Genomic DNA, 19,201 nt, shown 5'->3' with positions numbered 1-19,201 from the left:
GAGTTTTTTTTTTTTTTTTTTTTTTTTTTTTTTTTAAATCACATGGAAGCAATAAGTCTGCAATAAAGAGTCCAATTGGAGAGGATGGTAAGTTTCCATACCATTGTTACATCCTTTCTGTGCGGTCTCTTTTTTTAGCATAAGAACTCAGAAATTGTGGATACCACACATGTATTTTTTAAGATTATTAGATTCTAATACTTTCAAAGGATTTTTATAGGGCCTACTCAAATCATTATGTCAAAGAAAAGTTTCAATAACTTTCAAGTTAAAGGAATTTTTGCTTTTCTTAGTGTTTCATGTTAGGATAGTTTATAGAGAAGGATTTTTTCTTACAAACTTATTACTACTAAATTTCCAAGCACTCTGTTTAAAGATATCAATCTGAAAAGAGGGGGAAAGGTCCTATATGGTCTTGAATTTTTACCATTGTGGAAAACATGTTTAATTAAAATTGCCATGCTGATAAATTGTCATCAGAGAAAACTATCAGATTAGTAATTTGATGAGTAGTTTACTGCAATTTTATAATCTCAATTAACAAAAAATTTACCAGTGATACAAAACTTTTCCTAATAGCAACAGATAAAACAATCAGAAGTATACTTCTATACTAAAAGATGAAGCCAGAGCATCAGAAAAACAGTTTAATGTGGAGTGTTTGGATATAGGATGGCATTTTAAAATTGCAGTTTCTTCCTGAAGCCTGTTTGGTATTCTGTAAACAGCTTCTGTGACCACAGATAGCATCCGAAGTCTAAATCACTCGGGGAATATATTGTGGATTGCGCTGCTTCATTACTGTTTGTAGTTAAATCCATGTTATACTCTGTTGGTTCTTCTCCTTGCCCTAACCACACCTGGTCTCCTTTCATGTCATCTTCTCCTTTGCTTGTAAATGTAGCCAAGTTTCCACCACCAACCTTTTCCCCATTCTTTTTTTTGAGATGGAGTCTCTGTCTGTCGCCCAGGCTGGAGTGCAATGGCACGATCTCGACTCACTGCAACCTCTGCATCCCGGATTCAAGCAATTCCCTGTGTCAGCCTCCTGAGTAGCTGGGATTACAGGCACCTGCCACTATGTCCAGTTAATTTTTGTATTTTTAGTAGAGACGGGTTTTTACCATCTTGGCCAAGCTGGTCTTGAACTCGTGACCTTGTGATCCACCTACCTTGACCTCCCAAAGTGCCTTTCCCTATTCTTTCCTGGGATATCTCAACCACTTGCATGGTTACTCGTGAAACCTTCAAATTTGAAACTTTTAAGATTTGACCTACTGTTGAGCTTTAGACCCCAAATTCCAACATTATGCTTATTTTGATAGAGATAAAAAAGTTTGTGTAATAAAATGATTTATCTGGAAAAATTTGAATGTGAAACAATGAGAAAAGATAGGCATATACACATGGTTATTTGCTAGTTTATGGAAATCAGCTTATATAAAAATGAACTCTATTTTTCTTCAACTTTTTCTGGACCTCTTAAACTGTCTCCTTTTTTGGGTTTTTTTGTTTGTTTGTTTGTTTGTTTGAGACAGAGTCTTGCTGTGGCTCCATCACCCAGGCTGGAGTGCAGTGGTGCGATCTCGGCTCACTGCAACCTTTGCCTCCTGGGTTCAAGTGATTCTCCTGCCTTAGCCTCCCAAGTAGCTGTGATTACAGGCACCTGCCACCACGTCCAGCTAATTTTTTTTGTATTTTTAGTAGAGACAGGGGTTTCACCATGTTGGTCAGGCTGGTCTCGAACTCCTGACCTCAAGTGATTCTCCCGCCTCTTCTTACCAAAGTGCTGGGATTACAGGCGTGAGCCACTGGACCCATCCTAAACTGTCTCCTTATCTTTGTCTCTAGCTGCTCACCTCTTGTCTAATTACTATTCATTATTTTCTTAAAACACATATCGAATTTTGTCCATTGTCTGTTTGAAAACATCCAATGGATCCTTATTGAGTATAGCAAAAAAATCTTTATGTCTACATTCAAGATCCTGATCTACCCAAACCAGTCTTCCAGTGTTATTTCTCACATCCCTTTTTGACTCCAGTACGCTGATCACACTGGCCTACTGGCTATTTCCTGAATGAAAATTATTTCTTATAACCATTCTTTATTAAGTATTCTGGGGATAGCCTTAATATGGGTGTTTCTTCTAAGAATTGTCCTTGTTTTAGAAACACTTAGAGTCTATTAGAAGAAGGAGATGATAAACAGGTAATTATAGTACATGTTAGAAGGAAATATTCAGAGAACTATAGGATTATAAAATACTTGCTCATTTAACCCAGATGTGGCAGCTAAGTTAACCTGTGAAGGACAAGTATGAACTTGGGAGTGAAAGTAGGTGGGTATTTTGGGCAGAATGAATTATATGAATAAGGAATCAGGCAAAGGATTTGCTATTGAAGGAATTAAAGTGGTTTTGTGTGGTTGAAGACTAGCATGTGAGTCTGTAGCGTAAGTTAAGGGTTGACAAGTAGGTAGGAATTAGATCCTAAATAATCTTAAATATTAAAGAATTTGTTTTTGTGTGGAGGAAATAGATATGACAGAGTAAAGCCAGCTCACATAGATGTAACTTCCAGTTTTCTCATATAATATATATAAAATACACCTTATGGAGTTCTTGGCAGATAGGAAGTAGCAGGAGCTGAAAATATTACTATCATTATTTAAGGCAAAGGAATATAAGTGAAGAATTTTAAGCAGGAGATTAATATAGATTTAAAAGTTAGAAAAACTCTTAGGTAGTTGTGTAGAGGATACACTGGGGAGGAGTGAGAGAGGAAGTGATGGAGAATTGTTAAAAAGCTAGTCACAGACTGCAAAACAACGTTTTGGTCAACAATGGACCAAAGATGTTGGTCCCATGAGATCATAGTGGAACATAATTAGAAACCTGATAATATGGTGCTTGATGTGAACATTGCAGATCAAGTATGGGAAATGATTGATATTCAGTGCAGGTTCTGGGATATTTGGTTTTCCATGTGAAAAAATATGTATATAAATAAAAATATATATACCATCTAGGTTTGTGAAAGTATAGTCTGTGATGTTTGTGCAACCACAAAATTGTTTAATGCATTTCTCAGAATGTATTCCTGTCCTTGTGACTCATTACTGTATGTGATTAAACTAGGTGAGATTTGACCATCTTCTACACCAAGGACATGGGAGTAGGTTAGAGAAAGGTGAATTTTTCAGATAGGAGAGAGAATCTGAATGAAAGACTTGCTGACTGACAGATAGGAGTGGGGCAGGGACTGAAGTGGATGATGGAGAGGCAGACAGAAGTCCAGAGTAAAGCATAGTTTGATTTTTAGGTTGGATGATTTTTGAATAGAGGTGCAGTTTCACTGAGATGGAGAATATCATTGGATAACAGGTTTATGCTTGTGTGTGTGTGTAAGATAATGAGTGCATTTAGGATTTGTATCAGAAATGGGGATGAAAATGTGTTTCTGGAGTTCAGGAGAGGATCTAAGGTGTAGGAAATGGGTGAGGATTCATTCTCTTATACTGATACACTGATGGCTGGAGTTCATGGCTGTAGATAGGGCCACATAGGAAGAGATAATCTTAAGAAGGGAAAGTTTCTGAAGCAGAAGCCACCTGGGTTGAAGAAGAAGCCACACCAACATTTAAGAGAAAGAAAGGAAGTTATGAAGCAGAGTGAGAGGGAATGGCTACAGAAAAGGAAGGGAGTAGGAGAGCGCCATTACAGAAGACAAGTGTGGAAGAGTTTGACAATAGCATATATGGCCAAGAATATTAAATGCTTCCAGAATGTAAGTCAGCTAAAGACTAACAGTCCTATCTTGCATGTAGCAACTGGAAGACACTGGTGACTGATGAAAACAGAAGGGTGGCCAGGAGGCCAGATAGCATTTAGACTGGTGAGTGAGTAAATAGTGAAGACTTGAAGCAATGAATATAGACTACCATTTCAAGAAACTTGACTTTCAAGGAAAGAAAGGGAATGAAGTAATTAGAGCTAGGTTTGATCTCTTAATGCTATTCACTTGGCATAGAATGCCATTCCCTCAATTTGCAGTCCTCTCTGGCAGCCTCCTTGTCTTCTCCCTCTTCTCCCCACCCCTCTCCCTGTCCTCATTTTCTCCCTTCCCCTCCAAACCATCTAGCAGTCGGGTTTTAAACATCTGTCAAACCTGACCTTTTTTTTCAATTTTCCTAATAAACTCTAAATGAACTTAGAAAAAGAAAAGAAAACCACTAAACCTAAAAGGAAAAGGTAGAGAATAACTTATATTGGGATGGGTAAGACATTTTTAATCAGAAAGTTAAAAGGCAACAGACTCAATCATACTGTCACAGAGAAATATATTTGCATAAAATGGAAATTTTGTAGGGCAAAAATAAGCATGATTTTAAAAACAATGACAGATGAGAACATGTTGTAACACATGACAGAAAACTAACATGTGTCCTCTATTAAGCATTCTTAAATGTCAGTATGGAAATTAATAGGACCTTTATTTAAAGGGTCAGAAACAGATTAGTTTTATAACTATTTATAGCCAGCAAACATGAAAAAATATGCCACTTATTATTGATAAAATCCTAATTTTAAAAATGAAATATTGTTTGTTACCTGTAAGAGTGGGACTGCTTAAAAATGAATTATATTTTCTGCTGAGATGATGCAGAAAGTGAATATATTAATAGAAGTTGATTCACTTTTCCAGGATATCAGATTGAGAATGTATATCAAGACTCTTCAAAGTGTAGATTTCCTTTGACTCAGGAATTCTAGGAATCCTCACTTAGGAATTAAACACAAAAATATGTATTATTCTCAGTGTTGTTCGTTTGATAGGAAAATATGGGACACATTATTAATGACAACAACAGGAATATATTTTAATAAGTTATGATTTATCCACTTGATGAATGTTATGGATTTATCAAAATCATTGAAAGAGTAGTTGATAACATTGTAATATTTGTATGAATAAAATAGTAAATGAAAACTCACCTGTATGCAAACCTACAGGTACTTGCTCAATGTTATGAAAAGAAAAAACAAAACTTTATATATACATACATCTAGGCATAGGGAAAGAAACTTGCACTGTAAGTCTTTTATTGATTTATATTTTCTAATTGTTTCTTCATTTTTATGTACATATATATATCAATTTTTTAATAATTAAAAGCTTTATTATATGTAGATGTTTCTCTCACATGGCATGGTTATTCTTTTAAATCTTCCTAGTTGTTTTAAATTAAAAAACCCATTTTGCTTATAAAGTTATTTTGCAAAGATTTCATATTATTTTATTTTGACATAATTCCTTAATCATGTGCATTTGAGGTTTTGGGATTTACCATTCATAGTGATGGTGGTTACTTACTCAGGATTGTGATGTGGGATGATTTTAAAACCAATGCCACCTCACCGCATAAGGTTTGGTTTTAGTGTCTGTCTTCTACAGGTATGGCATATTTTGATTCATTGCTTTTATTACACAAGTGAAATCAGCATTGTATTGGGGTATTCAGATTATTTAATTTTTCTGTATTAATCAGTTAATGGTACTGAGACTGACATTACTAGCATGTAACTAATACTAACATTGGGTTCATTGCTTATTTTCCATCCCTCTTTTTGGTATTAAATTTATCATGAATTGCCATCATTCTTTTTGAAGTCTTTCTGGATTTAAGCCAGTCAGAAAAAAGATCATATTTCGTCTCCCTGAGTAATAAGTGCCCCAGTTTCTCTCATGCAATTCTTAGTATTTCTGTAGTCATAGGTAGTCCCCCTTGAATTCAAAGGTGCATTCATACCAAGCTCCTCTACTCTTTCTCTGTTGTCACCCCAGTAAGCTAAGACATTTATATTTACATATTTACCAACGAAGTTTCGTAGACTGAATGGACTATTAATTAATAAAATAGATTCTCTGAAGGAAAGCATTACTTTATTTAAAAAGTTACAATGATTTCTATGACTTGGTCCCTTTTAGTTGTTGTTTTAGTACCTTAAAAGTTGTAGTTTCCATTCAGTGCAGTGATCCTTGAAAATATGGTTGTATCCTCAAAGAAAATTATAGTGGATTTAAAATATTTTGTTTTCTTATTTGAAATGAAATGATTGTATTTCAGTATGTATATTTTAAAATGTACAGCCTTATCTTCAAAATTGTCTAACTACAATAAGGTTTTTTATAATTTTATACATGAAAGACAGCAGATACTGTATCCATAACCTGGCTGACTCTCTTGGCCACCTTGTAAAACATTTTAAGCCAAATTGAAGACACATGTTAAATTTGCCAAGAAATGTTAGCCATGTTTTGTCAGCGTTGCATTCACAATCAGTAATGGGATGGGTCTGCCTCCTGGAGACAGAACTAAATTTCTCATTTTGTCATGCCCTTTGTAGGCAGTAATGTTGGTGATGTTGATAGCCCATTTTGGTTTGGTAATTTAGGGTAATTAAACTTACAGATCAAATTCGTTTGTGTTTTGTTATGAGGGCCATTATCTATTTTCATGAATGAGTTCACAGCTCACCAAAATATAGTCGAGTTTAAAATAGACATTAAAATAGAGATTCACTACTGCTAATGCATTTTCTCCTCAATTTGAAGTTAAACACTTGTGAAAATTAAGACAAGTTAAAAGCAGCACTTACTGCAAAAAATTCGCAGTTGAAAATGAAGGTCATAAGCAAAAATCACCTAATTGATAATTGTTTTAATTTTTCAAATCTATCAATATTAATGTGAGTCTTCAAGACACCTGAAAATTTGCATTTGATTGGAAAATCTTGAATGTTTGATCATTTTCTTTCAAGTTAACTTAAAGAAGTGACTTTATTTTTACTTCTTGATTCATTTGAAGAGACATACTTTTTTGTTTTAATCCTTTAGAGGATCAGATAATGGCATTTGCTGTTTAAGACAGTTTATATTTCAGATGGCACAGAGTCTGTTTTTCTTTATCAAAATTATTAGCTGAAAAATATATAATTCATGACTATTCTTTAAAGGAGATCTAAATATTTATGTTTTTAAAAATGCCTTGAGGTGACTAACATTTCTAAACCTACATTTGTATCATCCACATTTGTAATTGTGCCTGCCATTGCTTAAAACGAGTCCTCGTTATTTCCTATCTTTTGATAGGATTAGTTTGCTCTCTTAATTGTAACACTTTTTCATTTCTTTTCTGGATTGATTTAAATTCTGGGCTTCAAAAAGCGATAGTATAAAATAGTCACCAGGCCTGTATTATTGGGTGCTTTCAGAACCACTCAGACAATGTTTTCTCTGAGATAGCCTGTATTTTTAAGTGTTGCATTTTTCTCCTCGTTCTACTAGTCTCTTTTTTAATAGCAATGGTTAACTCTAATTTATATTAGCAGTTAAAAAAATTGAAACTTAATCTTGCCTTTTCAGCTCATTACTGAAGAATCTCCTGCCTCTGCACTCTGACACAAAATTTATGCTTTATTTTTTAACCATGAACTTTTCTGGGCATAGATTTCTACCTAAGTGTGCATGGCTGAACAACTTGAGTGTATTTTGTGAGTAATATTCCAACATCACACAATTCTAAATTTTATTAAAACCAGCTTTTCTGTGGCAGATCCAATGCACAGTTCAAGTACATTAAAATAATGAAGTACTGCATAAATGTTGATAAAATAGTCTTCTAATATGATGGAATGCCTAATTATGTATTCTGTTATCAATTTACCTAATAAATGAAATGCAGTTTCCATTTTAATAAAACCTATGTACTTTATAAAAATAGGACCTTTACTAACCTACACATATACTGAGTCATGGGAGCCCCAGTAGCATGGGTAAATCCTCCTGGTAGTAAGCATGGATACCCTTATATCTGTTCAGAGAACCACGATATCTTTTCTCTTTCCTGCCTGCCCTCTTGCTGCTCTCCCTTTCTGACTTTAAAAAACAACAAACAACTTTCCGGACAGTGTCCTCTGTGCCAGTCTTGTGAACATGTGGACCTTTGCAACAAAACTGTAATGTTTGTCCCATCATGGGCAAACGAAGCAGCATTTTGGGTAGTTTGTGCTTATGAAAGCTTTCTGCATCCTAGTAGGCTAAAATAGAAATATCCTGTAATATTAGATGAAAGTAAGGGAATGAGGTTTGATGTAGGCAAGTCTTTTTCTCCTCCCTTGGGGTTGATCAAAGACGACACTCATTAAAAATACTGTGAAATTGCTTAATACCATCGAAATGCATTTTTAAAGTGGATCTTCTATCAGTATAAGGGATAAGTCTCTCTCTCTCTCTCTCTCTCTCTCTCTGTGTGTGTGTGTGTGTGTGTGTGTGTGTGTGTAGTAAGGGATGTTGATTCTCCCTACATTAACTTTTCAACCTAAAGAATATATAAATTAACTTTTTTAAATTGATACTTTTTTAAACAGTGTAATTAAATGAGGTGTGATATACAGATTTTCTGCTTATGCTGTTAATTTTCTCCAAGGATATCATAGCTAACCGTAGCTTTACTGATGCTACTAGAGGATATTTGGGGGATCAGTACAACACATAATTGAGAAAGATATTCTTCTCCAAATATAAACTAAAGGAAAAAAACAAGTGAGAATTAGAAAAAAACATTTAAACACAACTTCTCCTTAGAGTAAACCCAATTTTAATTTTTCTCTTTAGAACAAATGTCTTAGTTTGAAATGCTGGTTATGCTATTTAAAGAGATTTGCTAAGTACTTAAACATTCATTTGTATGACTTTTCTTACTACTTGCCTTGTTACTCAAAATTGGGACAGAATATTTTGTTTATTGATGAAGACACATTTAGTTAATAATGTAAAGCAGCATTATCTTTAACTTCAACTTCATATTATATAAATTAAAAGATTCCTTTAGAACCAGAGGTTTGACTCACTGACTACCAGCTAATTAATTATTTTTCTTAGGGACAAACTCTTAGCCTTAAGTTAATGTCTTCTGAGAGGATAGAATTCGTTATTATACACATATGGATGATTCCTTTGAGTTAGTGGGGAGGATAGGTGGGCTTCTCGGGTACTGGTTCGTTGAAAGTGTTTTGCCTTTCAACTATGAAACCAGCAGTATAGCATTTTTAAATTGATAAGTATTTCATAGATAGAGTCTGAAACCCTTTGTTATTAGTGTAGGTTTTCATTAGCAAAAGTTTATTTTTTGGTGTCACAGAAGTAGAGTATGATGACCTATATTTATCTTTTTATGATATATACAAGGCAAGCATTTAAGTGTGATTTTATTACATTTGCATTGGTGTTCATCAGCCTTTGGTCATCTGTCTATCAAGTAGAGCTGGCATCTGTATTACGATACATTTCTTTCAAGAAGAAATGTTCAGAAATATACAGTAAGTGACCATAGTTTCAGCTTCCATGTCAGGCCAAAGGGGGAGGTGAACTGATGGGGAGTGGGTAAATGAGACCCACTTCTTATTGATCCAGCTGTTAAAAACATTGTTCTCTTTTCCACCAAGCTCCTAAATTCTTATTTACTTGCCTAAATAGGAAGCTTGCATAGAGTCAGAGAGATCCCAAGCTTGTAATGGAATAATGATGACCATATACTTTGTCTTTTGTAGTGGGTCAGCAGACATAAAGTGAGGTTGTTTGATGTAAACCAGAATGTTCACTTATGTAGTTTTCATGCTACTTAATGGGAATATGTCAGCCACCATAGTATGCAATTAAAATTTAAGTAAGAGATTGGTGATAATAGAGTTAGGACTGTATAGCAATTTTTGTAAGTCAAATTTAGGTCTCTTAAGGTCTGAGAACTTTAAAAAAAGATCAAGAACATAAATGCTATTCCTTGGTTCAGTGATTATTTTTTTAAATGTAATGTTGATACAGGATTTTTGCTCTTTGAGCTCAGCTAGGTCCAGTTTCTTGTCTCACAACCAGGAAAAATTAGGGGTGCAGACACCAGAGAGTGAGTGGAATAGAATTCATTAAGCAAAAGGAAAGTTCTCAGCAAAGAGAGGGGTCCTATAAAAGAGGTTCCTGGTTGTTCCCTTCCAGTTTTGAATGCGAGGACTTTTATATAAAAGTTGATGGGGCTGGGTTCCCTGTTTGTATAAGGTAGGAGTTCCTGGTGGCTCCACCCCATTCTCCCTGGACGCATGTGGGCACTTAGTCTGCTGAGGGTATGTTTAGACAAGCCCCCTGTGCAAGTTCCCTTATCTGCACAAAACATGGGTCAGAGATTTGCTGGGGACCCTTCCCTTACTTTCCGCCTAAAGCAAGCCGGTTAACTCCTTTCAATGTCAAAGAAAAATTTGAGGTTTCTTCGCCAGTAGCTACTGCTTCTTCTTCACTTCTATAATTTATTCTTAGTTAGTGACAAACTACTTGAGAATCATTGAATGACTTCAATTTGCTGTGTTGGAAATTAAGTAATCATCAGTAGTTTGATAATATCAATGACTCCTAAATAACTGAAAAGCTTTTTTTTTGTTTTTTCTAAATTGGGTGTTAGTAGTTAGTATTATGCACAAAATGAAGATAAAATATAAGTATATGATTTAATATACCTTTTGCTTTTTAGCTGCTCAAGTAAGTGAAAAAATGATCCTTTCTATTAATAACAGCTTTTAAAGTTTTACAAGCTTGGTGTTTTCAAATAGTTGCTAAAGGGGCAAATTACACTGTTATTTAATAGTGAATTAAGGATCTAGGGAGAATTGTTAAGCATTTCATTTTATTATTTCAGTAAACTTTATTTTCATTAAATCATATTGTTAAAGGCCTGAAATTCTATAAAAATTTGTTTAATGACATACTGTCATGCTATTCATCAACTTTGGGGTCTATGTTTTTGAAAAATATGATGAGAGAAGCCCATTTGGCAAGATCAGGATCTCATAGAAAATAGGGATTTAGAAGCAAATAAATATGACCTTAAATATACTTAACATGTATATTTAAAATAAGGACATGACTTCCTAAAGAAACTGGAATAATGAGTGTTTGCCAATTGTGTAGATAGCCCTCCCCTGAGTGATCTTCTGTTCATAAAATAATGCTGCAATATGTGATTGCCTAAGGCAGAATCTGCCTAGCCTACTGTACTTTGTCTTAAGGTTTTTAAACTAACTTGTAATATAATAAAAGTTAGTCATATATGTATATATCAATATATACCATATATATGTGTGTGTATTTTTTTTTCTTAAATATGTGTGAAAATGCCCAGCCTTTTCACATATTACTCTGAGGCTTAAGGGTTGATTTTCATTGCCTGGTCTTTGTTCATGTATGGAATGGCTGAGTAAGTAACACATCATATTGGGAAGCTTAGGGGCAGGGATAAAGGGGTAGAGAGCATTAATGGTTAAGTGAGTGTCCTTTTATTTAAGGGGACAGAACATTTCTATGCATATATAAATATATGTCACATTTTAAAATTCTAGTAAACAAATACAGAGCTGTTTTCTCAAAACATAGATTTGCTAAACCCTCATTGAGGGATTATTGAATGGCCAGTTCATGTATTTCTAGAACTTACTCATATATTTCTTTGCTTTTTGTGAGGAAAGAGTAGTTTCTTTAACTGTTCTTTTTATGGTTCTGGTAAGGCATTTTAGACAGTATGGTTGCATATAAAATTTCTTTGCAGAATCTAAAATTTGAGCTAAATATAGCCATTTTTAAATTGATTCCATGAGTACTTTACGGGTTATATGTAGTACAATGTTGAACTTCTCCCTTCTTTGAAATAGTGAGACTGCCAAGTATATCAGGAGATAAAGTGATTATCAAACCGCAGTGATTAATAGCAAAAAGATCAAGGGAGACATAAGGTGGCTGGCTAGATGCAGCCAGGAAGTGCAGCTCCCACTGAGAGAGACCAAATTTTAGAGTAAACCACCATAATCTGGGCAGATCTTCGGAGACAAAATGCTCAGATTGGATGGAGAGGCAATGCTGAAATGAAGGCTGAAGATGGAGGAAGCTGGGAGCCCTGTGCTGGGTATCTGAATACCAGGACTAGTTCCCAGCCCTGAATAGCTCTTGGGAAAGGGGTGAATGAGGAACTGAGGGAAGGCTCACTCCCACCGCCAGGCTCTGGGATCCTAGATCCTAGTTGCAGAACTCCGTGTCTCCCATGGATGTGTGAACTGGCAGGGGCATCTCCCCAGGGAACAGGCAGAGACAGGCCGTTGGATAGCATGGAGCCCGAGATTTTTTGTGCACTGAGGAGCTCCAGCAGTGAGCAGCCATAGAGCTGCTCTATGGGGAGGGCTCTTCGTCCCTTGCTGGGAGGTATGACCCCAGCTGATCTTCCAGCTAGGAGAGAGTGAAACCAGCTTCTCTGTGGGACTGGGGCACATCTGTTCTGCAAACCTTCCTGCCTGCTGGCCCCACCCAGGGTCACGCATAGCCACCCTGTAGTGGGTGCCCCTGCAGCACAGCCTGAGTATGTTACTGTACCTGAGTATGTTCCCAGTGACTTGGAAGCACACTGGATCCTCCCAGTACAGGCTGGAATGCCAACCCAGTCCACAGGATGTCCCAGTGTCCCCAGGACTGCTTCATGCAGCATTTTGGGAGTAGGGAGCCAAGATCTGTGTCCAGCACTCAAGTCAAGTAGGAGGGGGCAAGATCTTCCGGTTACTGGGCTGGGGTGGGAGGGGAGCAGGGTATGCCTACCTCCACAGAGTTGATCCAGAGAGAGTGAGGCATATCTTCCTCCTGCAGCCCCTGACCAAGAAGGTCCCAGAGCCTGAAACACCTAACAAAAGAAACACGGGCACAGCACCAGTGATTGGAAGGAGGCTCCCCCAAGTCCCAGGAGCAGACCTGGTGAGGGGCCCATGTCTCTCCCCTTCCCACTGCGGAGCATGCCTGGGAACATGAGGAAGAACAAAAGAGCCTCATGGCGGGGTATTAACTTACGTAATTAATGGCCATTAGTCTTAAGCACCATCTAATGGATTGCATCCGAGACTACAGCACCAAAAATCTGTCCCACTACTATATGCTCCTTTGAAATCCAGCACAAGAATTTGTTACCAGAAAGTGGTCCCAATTCAGACCCCAAGAGAGGGTTTTTGGATCTCTTACAAGAAAATTCAAGATGAGTCCATAAATTGAAAAAGCAAGTTTATTAAGAAAGTAAAGGAATAAAAGAATGGCTACTCCATAGACAGAGCAACCCCGAGGGCTGCTGGTTGTCCATTTTTATAGTTATTTATTGATTATGTGCTAAACAAGGGGTGGATTATTTATGCCTCCCCTTTTTAGACCACATAGGGGTAACTTGTTGACATTGCATGGCACTTGTAAACTGTCATGGTGCAAGTGAGAGTGTAGCAGTCAGGATGACCCAAGGTCACTCTCATTGCCATCTTGGTGTTGGTGGGTCTTAGCCAGCTTCTTTACTGCAGCCTGTATAATCAGCAAGATCTTTATAACCTGTACCTTGTGCCGACCTCCTATCTCATCCTGTGAATTATAATGCCTAACAGTCTGGGAATGCAGTCCAGTAGGTCTCAGCCTTATTTTACCCAGCCCTTATTCAACATGGAGTTGCTCTGGTTCAAATGCCTTTGACATTTCCCCCCTCCCTTAAAGGAACCCTTAATCTTAAGGGTACAGAGGGATGAAGATTGATCTTCTGTAACTTCTTGATGCTGAATAGAAGCGATGACATTCCTCCCTAATTGTTAGGTGTCTTGCATTCAGGGTAGAGAGGAGCTCAGTTAGAAATCATCAGTATGTCAAAGGCCATTTATAATTCTTGAGTTCTGACAGAATGCGATATCTGGAAGATTAATAAATATTTAAGAAAACGTTCAGTAAGCTTATTCTGCATTCTTACACAAAGAGTACAACAGCAACATATTCCACAATGGTAAAGCAAGATCAGCAAAATTATCCCAAGTAAACGAAATAAGAAGGTTTTCCATGAACTTGTCAACTGATGGAACCAAGCTGATATGGTGTTACTAGCTGATTCCACTATGCATCCAGAATTAGAATATTGATCTAGATTTCTACACTAGCCGTCCCTTTTGTTTTTTTCTGAGTAGCAACCAGAGATCACTGGTTGGCTCACAGGAGTAAGCAGGGTTAGTCTAAATTGTTGGAAAAACCTCAAAAACAACTAATGAGACTAGAATTCAGTAACAGTTGTACCATAGTTCTTGAAACAATTTTTTTCCTCTCTCCGGTTTTCCATTTTTACTTAAGACATGATGGTAAGACCAATTTGTTTTATTATACTTGGCCTATTTGTATAAAGTGCAGCAAGAATAATTATTTTTCTCATAAGCTGTTTTTAAATTGGCTTTGATGGAACTCTGTTCCATGAAAGGAATCTTAGGTAAGACTTGTTAAAAGCCGAGCCCTGCCATGCGTTTGTACCCTCAAGGACCTAGGAGTTGGGTAAATTCCTCTCCTTTTGAGGTCCCAAGATAACTTGGGGCTCCTGGACCTGTCACAAAGTAACATTTTGTTACTTACCACAGGTCAGGAACCCTGTACAGGAACTGTATAGACAAGGTATGAGGCCAGTTTTCCCAAGGGTCTTTTATTGGCTCTATGAGTTAAATGATTCCTCAAAGGAAAACACACTATTTCAGTTAAAGCCTTAGTGTATTAGTCTGTTCTCACACTGCTGATAAAGACATACCTGATATTGGGTAATTTATAAAGGAAAGAGGTTTAATTGACTCACAGTTCCACATGGAGAGACCTCACAATCATGTTGGAAGAGCAGGGGAGGTCTTACAAGGCAGCAAGCAAAAGAGAACGTGTGCAGGGGAACTCCTCTTTATAAAACCATCAGATCTCGTGAGACTTATTCACTATCACGTGAACAGCCTGTGGAAGACCCACCCCCATGATTCAATTACCTCCCACCAGGTCCCTCCCATGACATGTGAGAATTATGGAACCTACAATTCAAGATGAGATTTGAGTGGGGGCAGAGCCGAACCATATTATTCCACCCCAGCCCCTCCCAAATATCATGTCCTCACATTTCAAAACCAATCATCCCTTTCCAGCAGTCCCGCAAAGTCTTAACTCATTTCAGCATTAACTCAAAAGTCCACAGTCCAAAGTCTCATCCAAGACAAGGCAAGTCCCTTCCGTCTGCGAGCCTGTAAAATCAAAAGAAAGTTACTTACTTCCTAAATACAATGGAGCTACTGGCATTGAGTAAATACGCTCGATCCAAATAGAAGAAATTGGCCAAAACAAAAGGGCTACAATGCCCATGCAAGTCTGAAATGTAGTGAGGCAATCAAATCTTAAAGCTTCAAAATGATCTCCTTTGACTCCATGTCTTACATCCAGGTCACATTGATGCAAGAGGTGAGTTCCCATGGTCTTGGGCAGAGCTGCCCCTGTGACTTTGCATGGTATAGCCCCACTCCTGGGTACTTTCTCGGGCTTGCATTGTCTGTGGCTTTTCCAGGTGTACAGTGCAAGCTGTCAGTGTATCTACCATTTTGGGGTCTGGAGGATGGTGGCCCTCTTCTCAAGCTCCACTAGGCAGCACCCCAGTGGAGACTCTGTATGGGGACTCCCATGTTAAATTTTCCTTCTACACTGACCTAGCATAGGTTCTCCAGGAGGGCTCTACCTCTGCAGCACACCTCTGCCCGGCATCCAGGTATTTCCATACATCCTCTGAAATGCAAGCCTAGGTTCCCAAACTGCAATTTTTGACGTTTGTGCACCTGCAGGCTTAACACCACGTGGAAGCTAACACAGCTTGAGGCTTGCACCCTCTAAAGCCACAGCCCAAGCTGTGCCTTGGCCCCTTTTAGCCACAGCTGGAGTGGCTAGAATACAGGGCATCAGGTCCCTAGACTGCACACAGCAGAGGTGCTCTGGGCCTGGCCCGGGAAACCATTTTTTGCTCCTAGGCCTCTAGGCCTGTGATGGAAGGGGCCACCATGAAGGTCTCTGACATGCCCTAGAGACATTTTCCCCATTTTCTTGGTGATTAACATTGGGCTCCTCATTACTTATTCAAATTTCTGCAGCTGGCTTGAATTTCTCCGCAGGAAATGGGTTTTTCTTTTCTGTTGCATTGTCAGTCTGCAAATTTTCCAAACTTTTATTCTCTGTTTCCTTTTTAAAAGTGAATGCTTTTGACAGCACCGGAGTCACCTCTTAAATGCTTTGCTGCTTAGAAATTTCTTCCACCAGATACCCTAAATCATCTCCCTCATGTTCAAAATTCCACAAATCTCTAGGGCAGAGGCAAAATGCTGCCAGTCTCTTTGCATAGCAAGAATAACCTATACTCCATTTCCCAACAAGTTCCTTATCTCCGTCTGAGACCACCTCAGCCTGGACCTTATTGTCCATATCACTATCTGCATTTTGGTCGAAGCCATTCAACAAGTCTCTAGGAAGTTTCAAACTTTCCCACATTTTCCTATCTTCTTCTGAGCCCTCAAGACTGTTCCAACCTCTGCCTGTTACCAGTTCCAAAGTCGCCTCCATATTTTCAGGTGTCTTTTCAGCAATGCCCCACTATACTGGTAGCAATTTACTGTATTAGTCTGTTTTCACATTGCTGATAAAGACATACCCGATACTGGGAACGGCTGTAGATGTGTGGTATTATTTCTGAGGGCTCTGTTCTGTTCCATTGGTCTATATCTCTGTTTTGGTACCAGTATCATCCTGTTTTGGTTACTGTAACCTTGTAGTGTAGTTTGAAGTCAGGTAGCGTGATGCCTCCAGGTTTGTTCTTTTGACTTAGGATTGTCTTGGCGACGCGGGCTCTTTTTTGGTTCCATATGAACTTTAAAGCAGATTTTTCCAATTCTGTGAAGAAAGTCATTGGTAGCTTAATGGGGATGGCGTTGAATCTATAAATTACCTTGGGTAGTATGGTCATTTTCACAGTACTGATTCTTCCTATCCATGAGCATAGTATGTTCTTCCATTTGTTTGTGTGCTCTTTTATTTCACTGAGCAGTGGTTTGTAGTTCTCCTTGAAGAGGTCCTTTACATCCCTTGTAAGTTGTATTCCTAGGTATTTTATTCTCTTTGAAGCTATTGTGAATGGGAGTTCATTCATGGTTTACCTCTCTGTTTGTCTGTTACTAGTGTATAAGAATGCTTGTGATTTTCACACATTAATTTTGTATCCTGAGACTTTGCTGAAGTTGCTTATGAGCTTAAGGAGATTTTGGGCTGAGACAATGGGGTTTTCTAAATATACAATCATGTCATCTGCAAACAGGGACAATTTGACTTCTTCTTTTCCTAACTGAATACCCTTTATTTCTTTCTCTTGCCTGATTTCCCTGGCCAGAACTTCCAACACTATGTTGAATAGGAGTGGTGAGAGAGGAGAGAGGACATCCCTGTCTTGTGGCAGGTTTCAAGGGGAATGCTTCCAGTTTTTGCCCATTCAGTATGATATTGGCTGTGGGTTTGTCATAAATAGCTCTTATTGTTTTGAGATACGTTCCATCAGTACCGAATTTATCGAGAGTTTTTAGCATGCAGGGCTGTTGAATTTTGTTGAAGGCCTTTTCTGCATGTATTGAGATAATCATGTGGTTTTTGTCTTTGATTCTGTTTATATGCTGGATTATGTTAATTGATTTGCATATATTGAACCAATCTTGCATCCCAGGGATGAAGCCCACTTGATCATGGTGGATAAGCTTTTTGATGTGCTGCTGGATTCGGTTTGCCAATATTTTATTGAGGATTTTTGCAATGGTGTTCATCAGGGATATTGGTCTAAAATTCTCTTTTTTTGTTGTGTCTCTGCCAGGCTTTGGTATCAGGATGATGTTGGCCTCATAAAATGAGTTAGGGAGGATTCCTCTTTTTCTATTGATTGGAATAATTTCTGAAGGAATGGTAGCAGTTCCTCCTTGTACCTCTGGTAGAATTCAGCTGTGAATCCGTCTGGTCCTGGACTTTTTTTGGTTGGTAGGCTATTAATTGTTGCCTCAATTTCAGAGCCTGTTATTGGTCTATTCAGGGATTCAACTTCTTTCTGGTTTAGTCTTGGGAGAGTGTATGTGTACAGAAATTTATCCATTTCTTCTAGATTTTCTAGTTTATTTGTGTAGAGGTGTTTATAGTATTCTCTGATGGTAGTTTGTATTTCTGTGGGGTCAGTGGTGATATCCCCTTTATCATTTTTTATTGTATCTATTTGATTCTTCTCTCTTTTCTTCTTTATTAGTCTTGCTAGCGGTCTGTCAGTTTTGTTGATCTTTTCAAAAAACCAACTCCTGGATTCATTGATTTTTTGGAGGGTTTTTTGTGTCTCTATCTCCTTCAGTTCTGCTCTGATCTTAGTTATTTCTTGCCTTCTGCTAGCTTTTGAATGTGTTTTCTCTTGCTTCTCTAGTTCTTTTAATTGTGATGTTACGGTGTCAATTTTAGATCTTTCCTGCTTTTTCTTGTGGGCATTTAGTGCTATAAATTTCCCTCTACACACTGCTTTAAATGTGTTCCAGAAATACTGGTATGTTGTATCTTTGTTCTCATTGGTTTGAAAGAACATCTTTATTTCTGCCTTCATTTGATTATGTACCCAGTAGTCATTCAGGAGCAGGTTGTTCAGATTTCATGTAGCTGAGCAGTTTTGGTTGAGTTACTTAATCCTGAGTTCCAGTTTGATTGCACTGTCGTCTGAGAGACAGTTTGTTGTAATTTTTGTTCTTTTACATTTGCTGAGGAGTTCTTTACTTCCAACTTTGTGGTCAATTTTTGAAGAAGTTCGATGTGGTGCTGAGAAGAATGTATATTCTGTTGATTTGGGGGGAGAGTTCTGTAGATGTCTATTAGGTCCACTTGGTGCAGAGTTGAGTTCAATTCCTGGATACCCTTTTTAACTTTCTGTCTCATTGATCTGTCTAATGTTGACAGTGGGGTGTTAAAGTCTCCCATTATTATTGTGTGGGAGTCTAAGTCTCTTTGTAAGTCTCACTTGCTTTATGAATCTGGGTGCTCCTGTGTTGGGTGCATATATATTTAGGATAGTTAGCTCTTCTTATTGAATCGATGCCTTTACCATGATGTAATGGCCTTGTCTCTTTTGATATTTGTTGGTTTAATGTTTGTTTTATCAGATTCTAGGATTGCAACCCCTGCCTTTTTTTGTTTTCTATTTGTTTGGTAGATCTTCCTCCCTCCCTTTATCTTGAGCCTATATGTGTCTCTGCATGCCAGAT

At 37.7% G+C, this 19,201-nt stretch overlaps 1 protein-coding gene across 3 annotated transcripts in view; it reads left to right on the top strand.

Moving 5' to 3' along the window:
• BCKDHB (branched chain keto acid dehydrogenase E1 subunit beta) overlaps window positions 1-19,201 on the top strand; it is a 244,293-nt gene that overhangs the window by 173,345 nt on the left and 51,747 nt on the right. The window contains exon 10 of one of the 3 annotated variants that reach the window (XM_078001249.1): window positions 948-4,230. The exons of the other annotated variants lie outside the window; for them this stretch is intronic. Coding sequence (XP_077857375.1) covers window positions 948-1,052 — 105 coding nt within the window. The 3' untranslated portion in view covers window positions 1,053-4,230. Of the gene's footprint in view, window positions 1-947; window positions 4,231-19,201 lie in introns of those variants that run through there. 3 annotated transcript variants of the gene reach the window in all.

The sequence above is a fragment of the Macaca mulatta genome, chromosome 4 (assembly GCF_049350105.2).
Source record: "Macaca mulatta isolate MMU2019108-1 chromosome 4, T2T-MMU8v2.0, whole genome shotgun sequence".
Taxonomy (NCBI): Eukaryota; Metazoa; Chordata; class Mammalia; order Primates; family Cercopithecidae; genus Macaca; species Macaca mulatta.
Note: the sequence above shows the minus strand (reverse complement) of the source record. Positions and strands in the feature narration are given on the sequence as shown.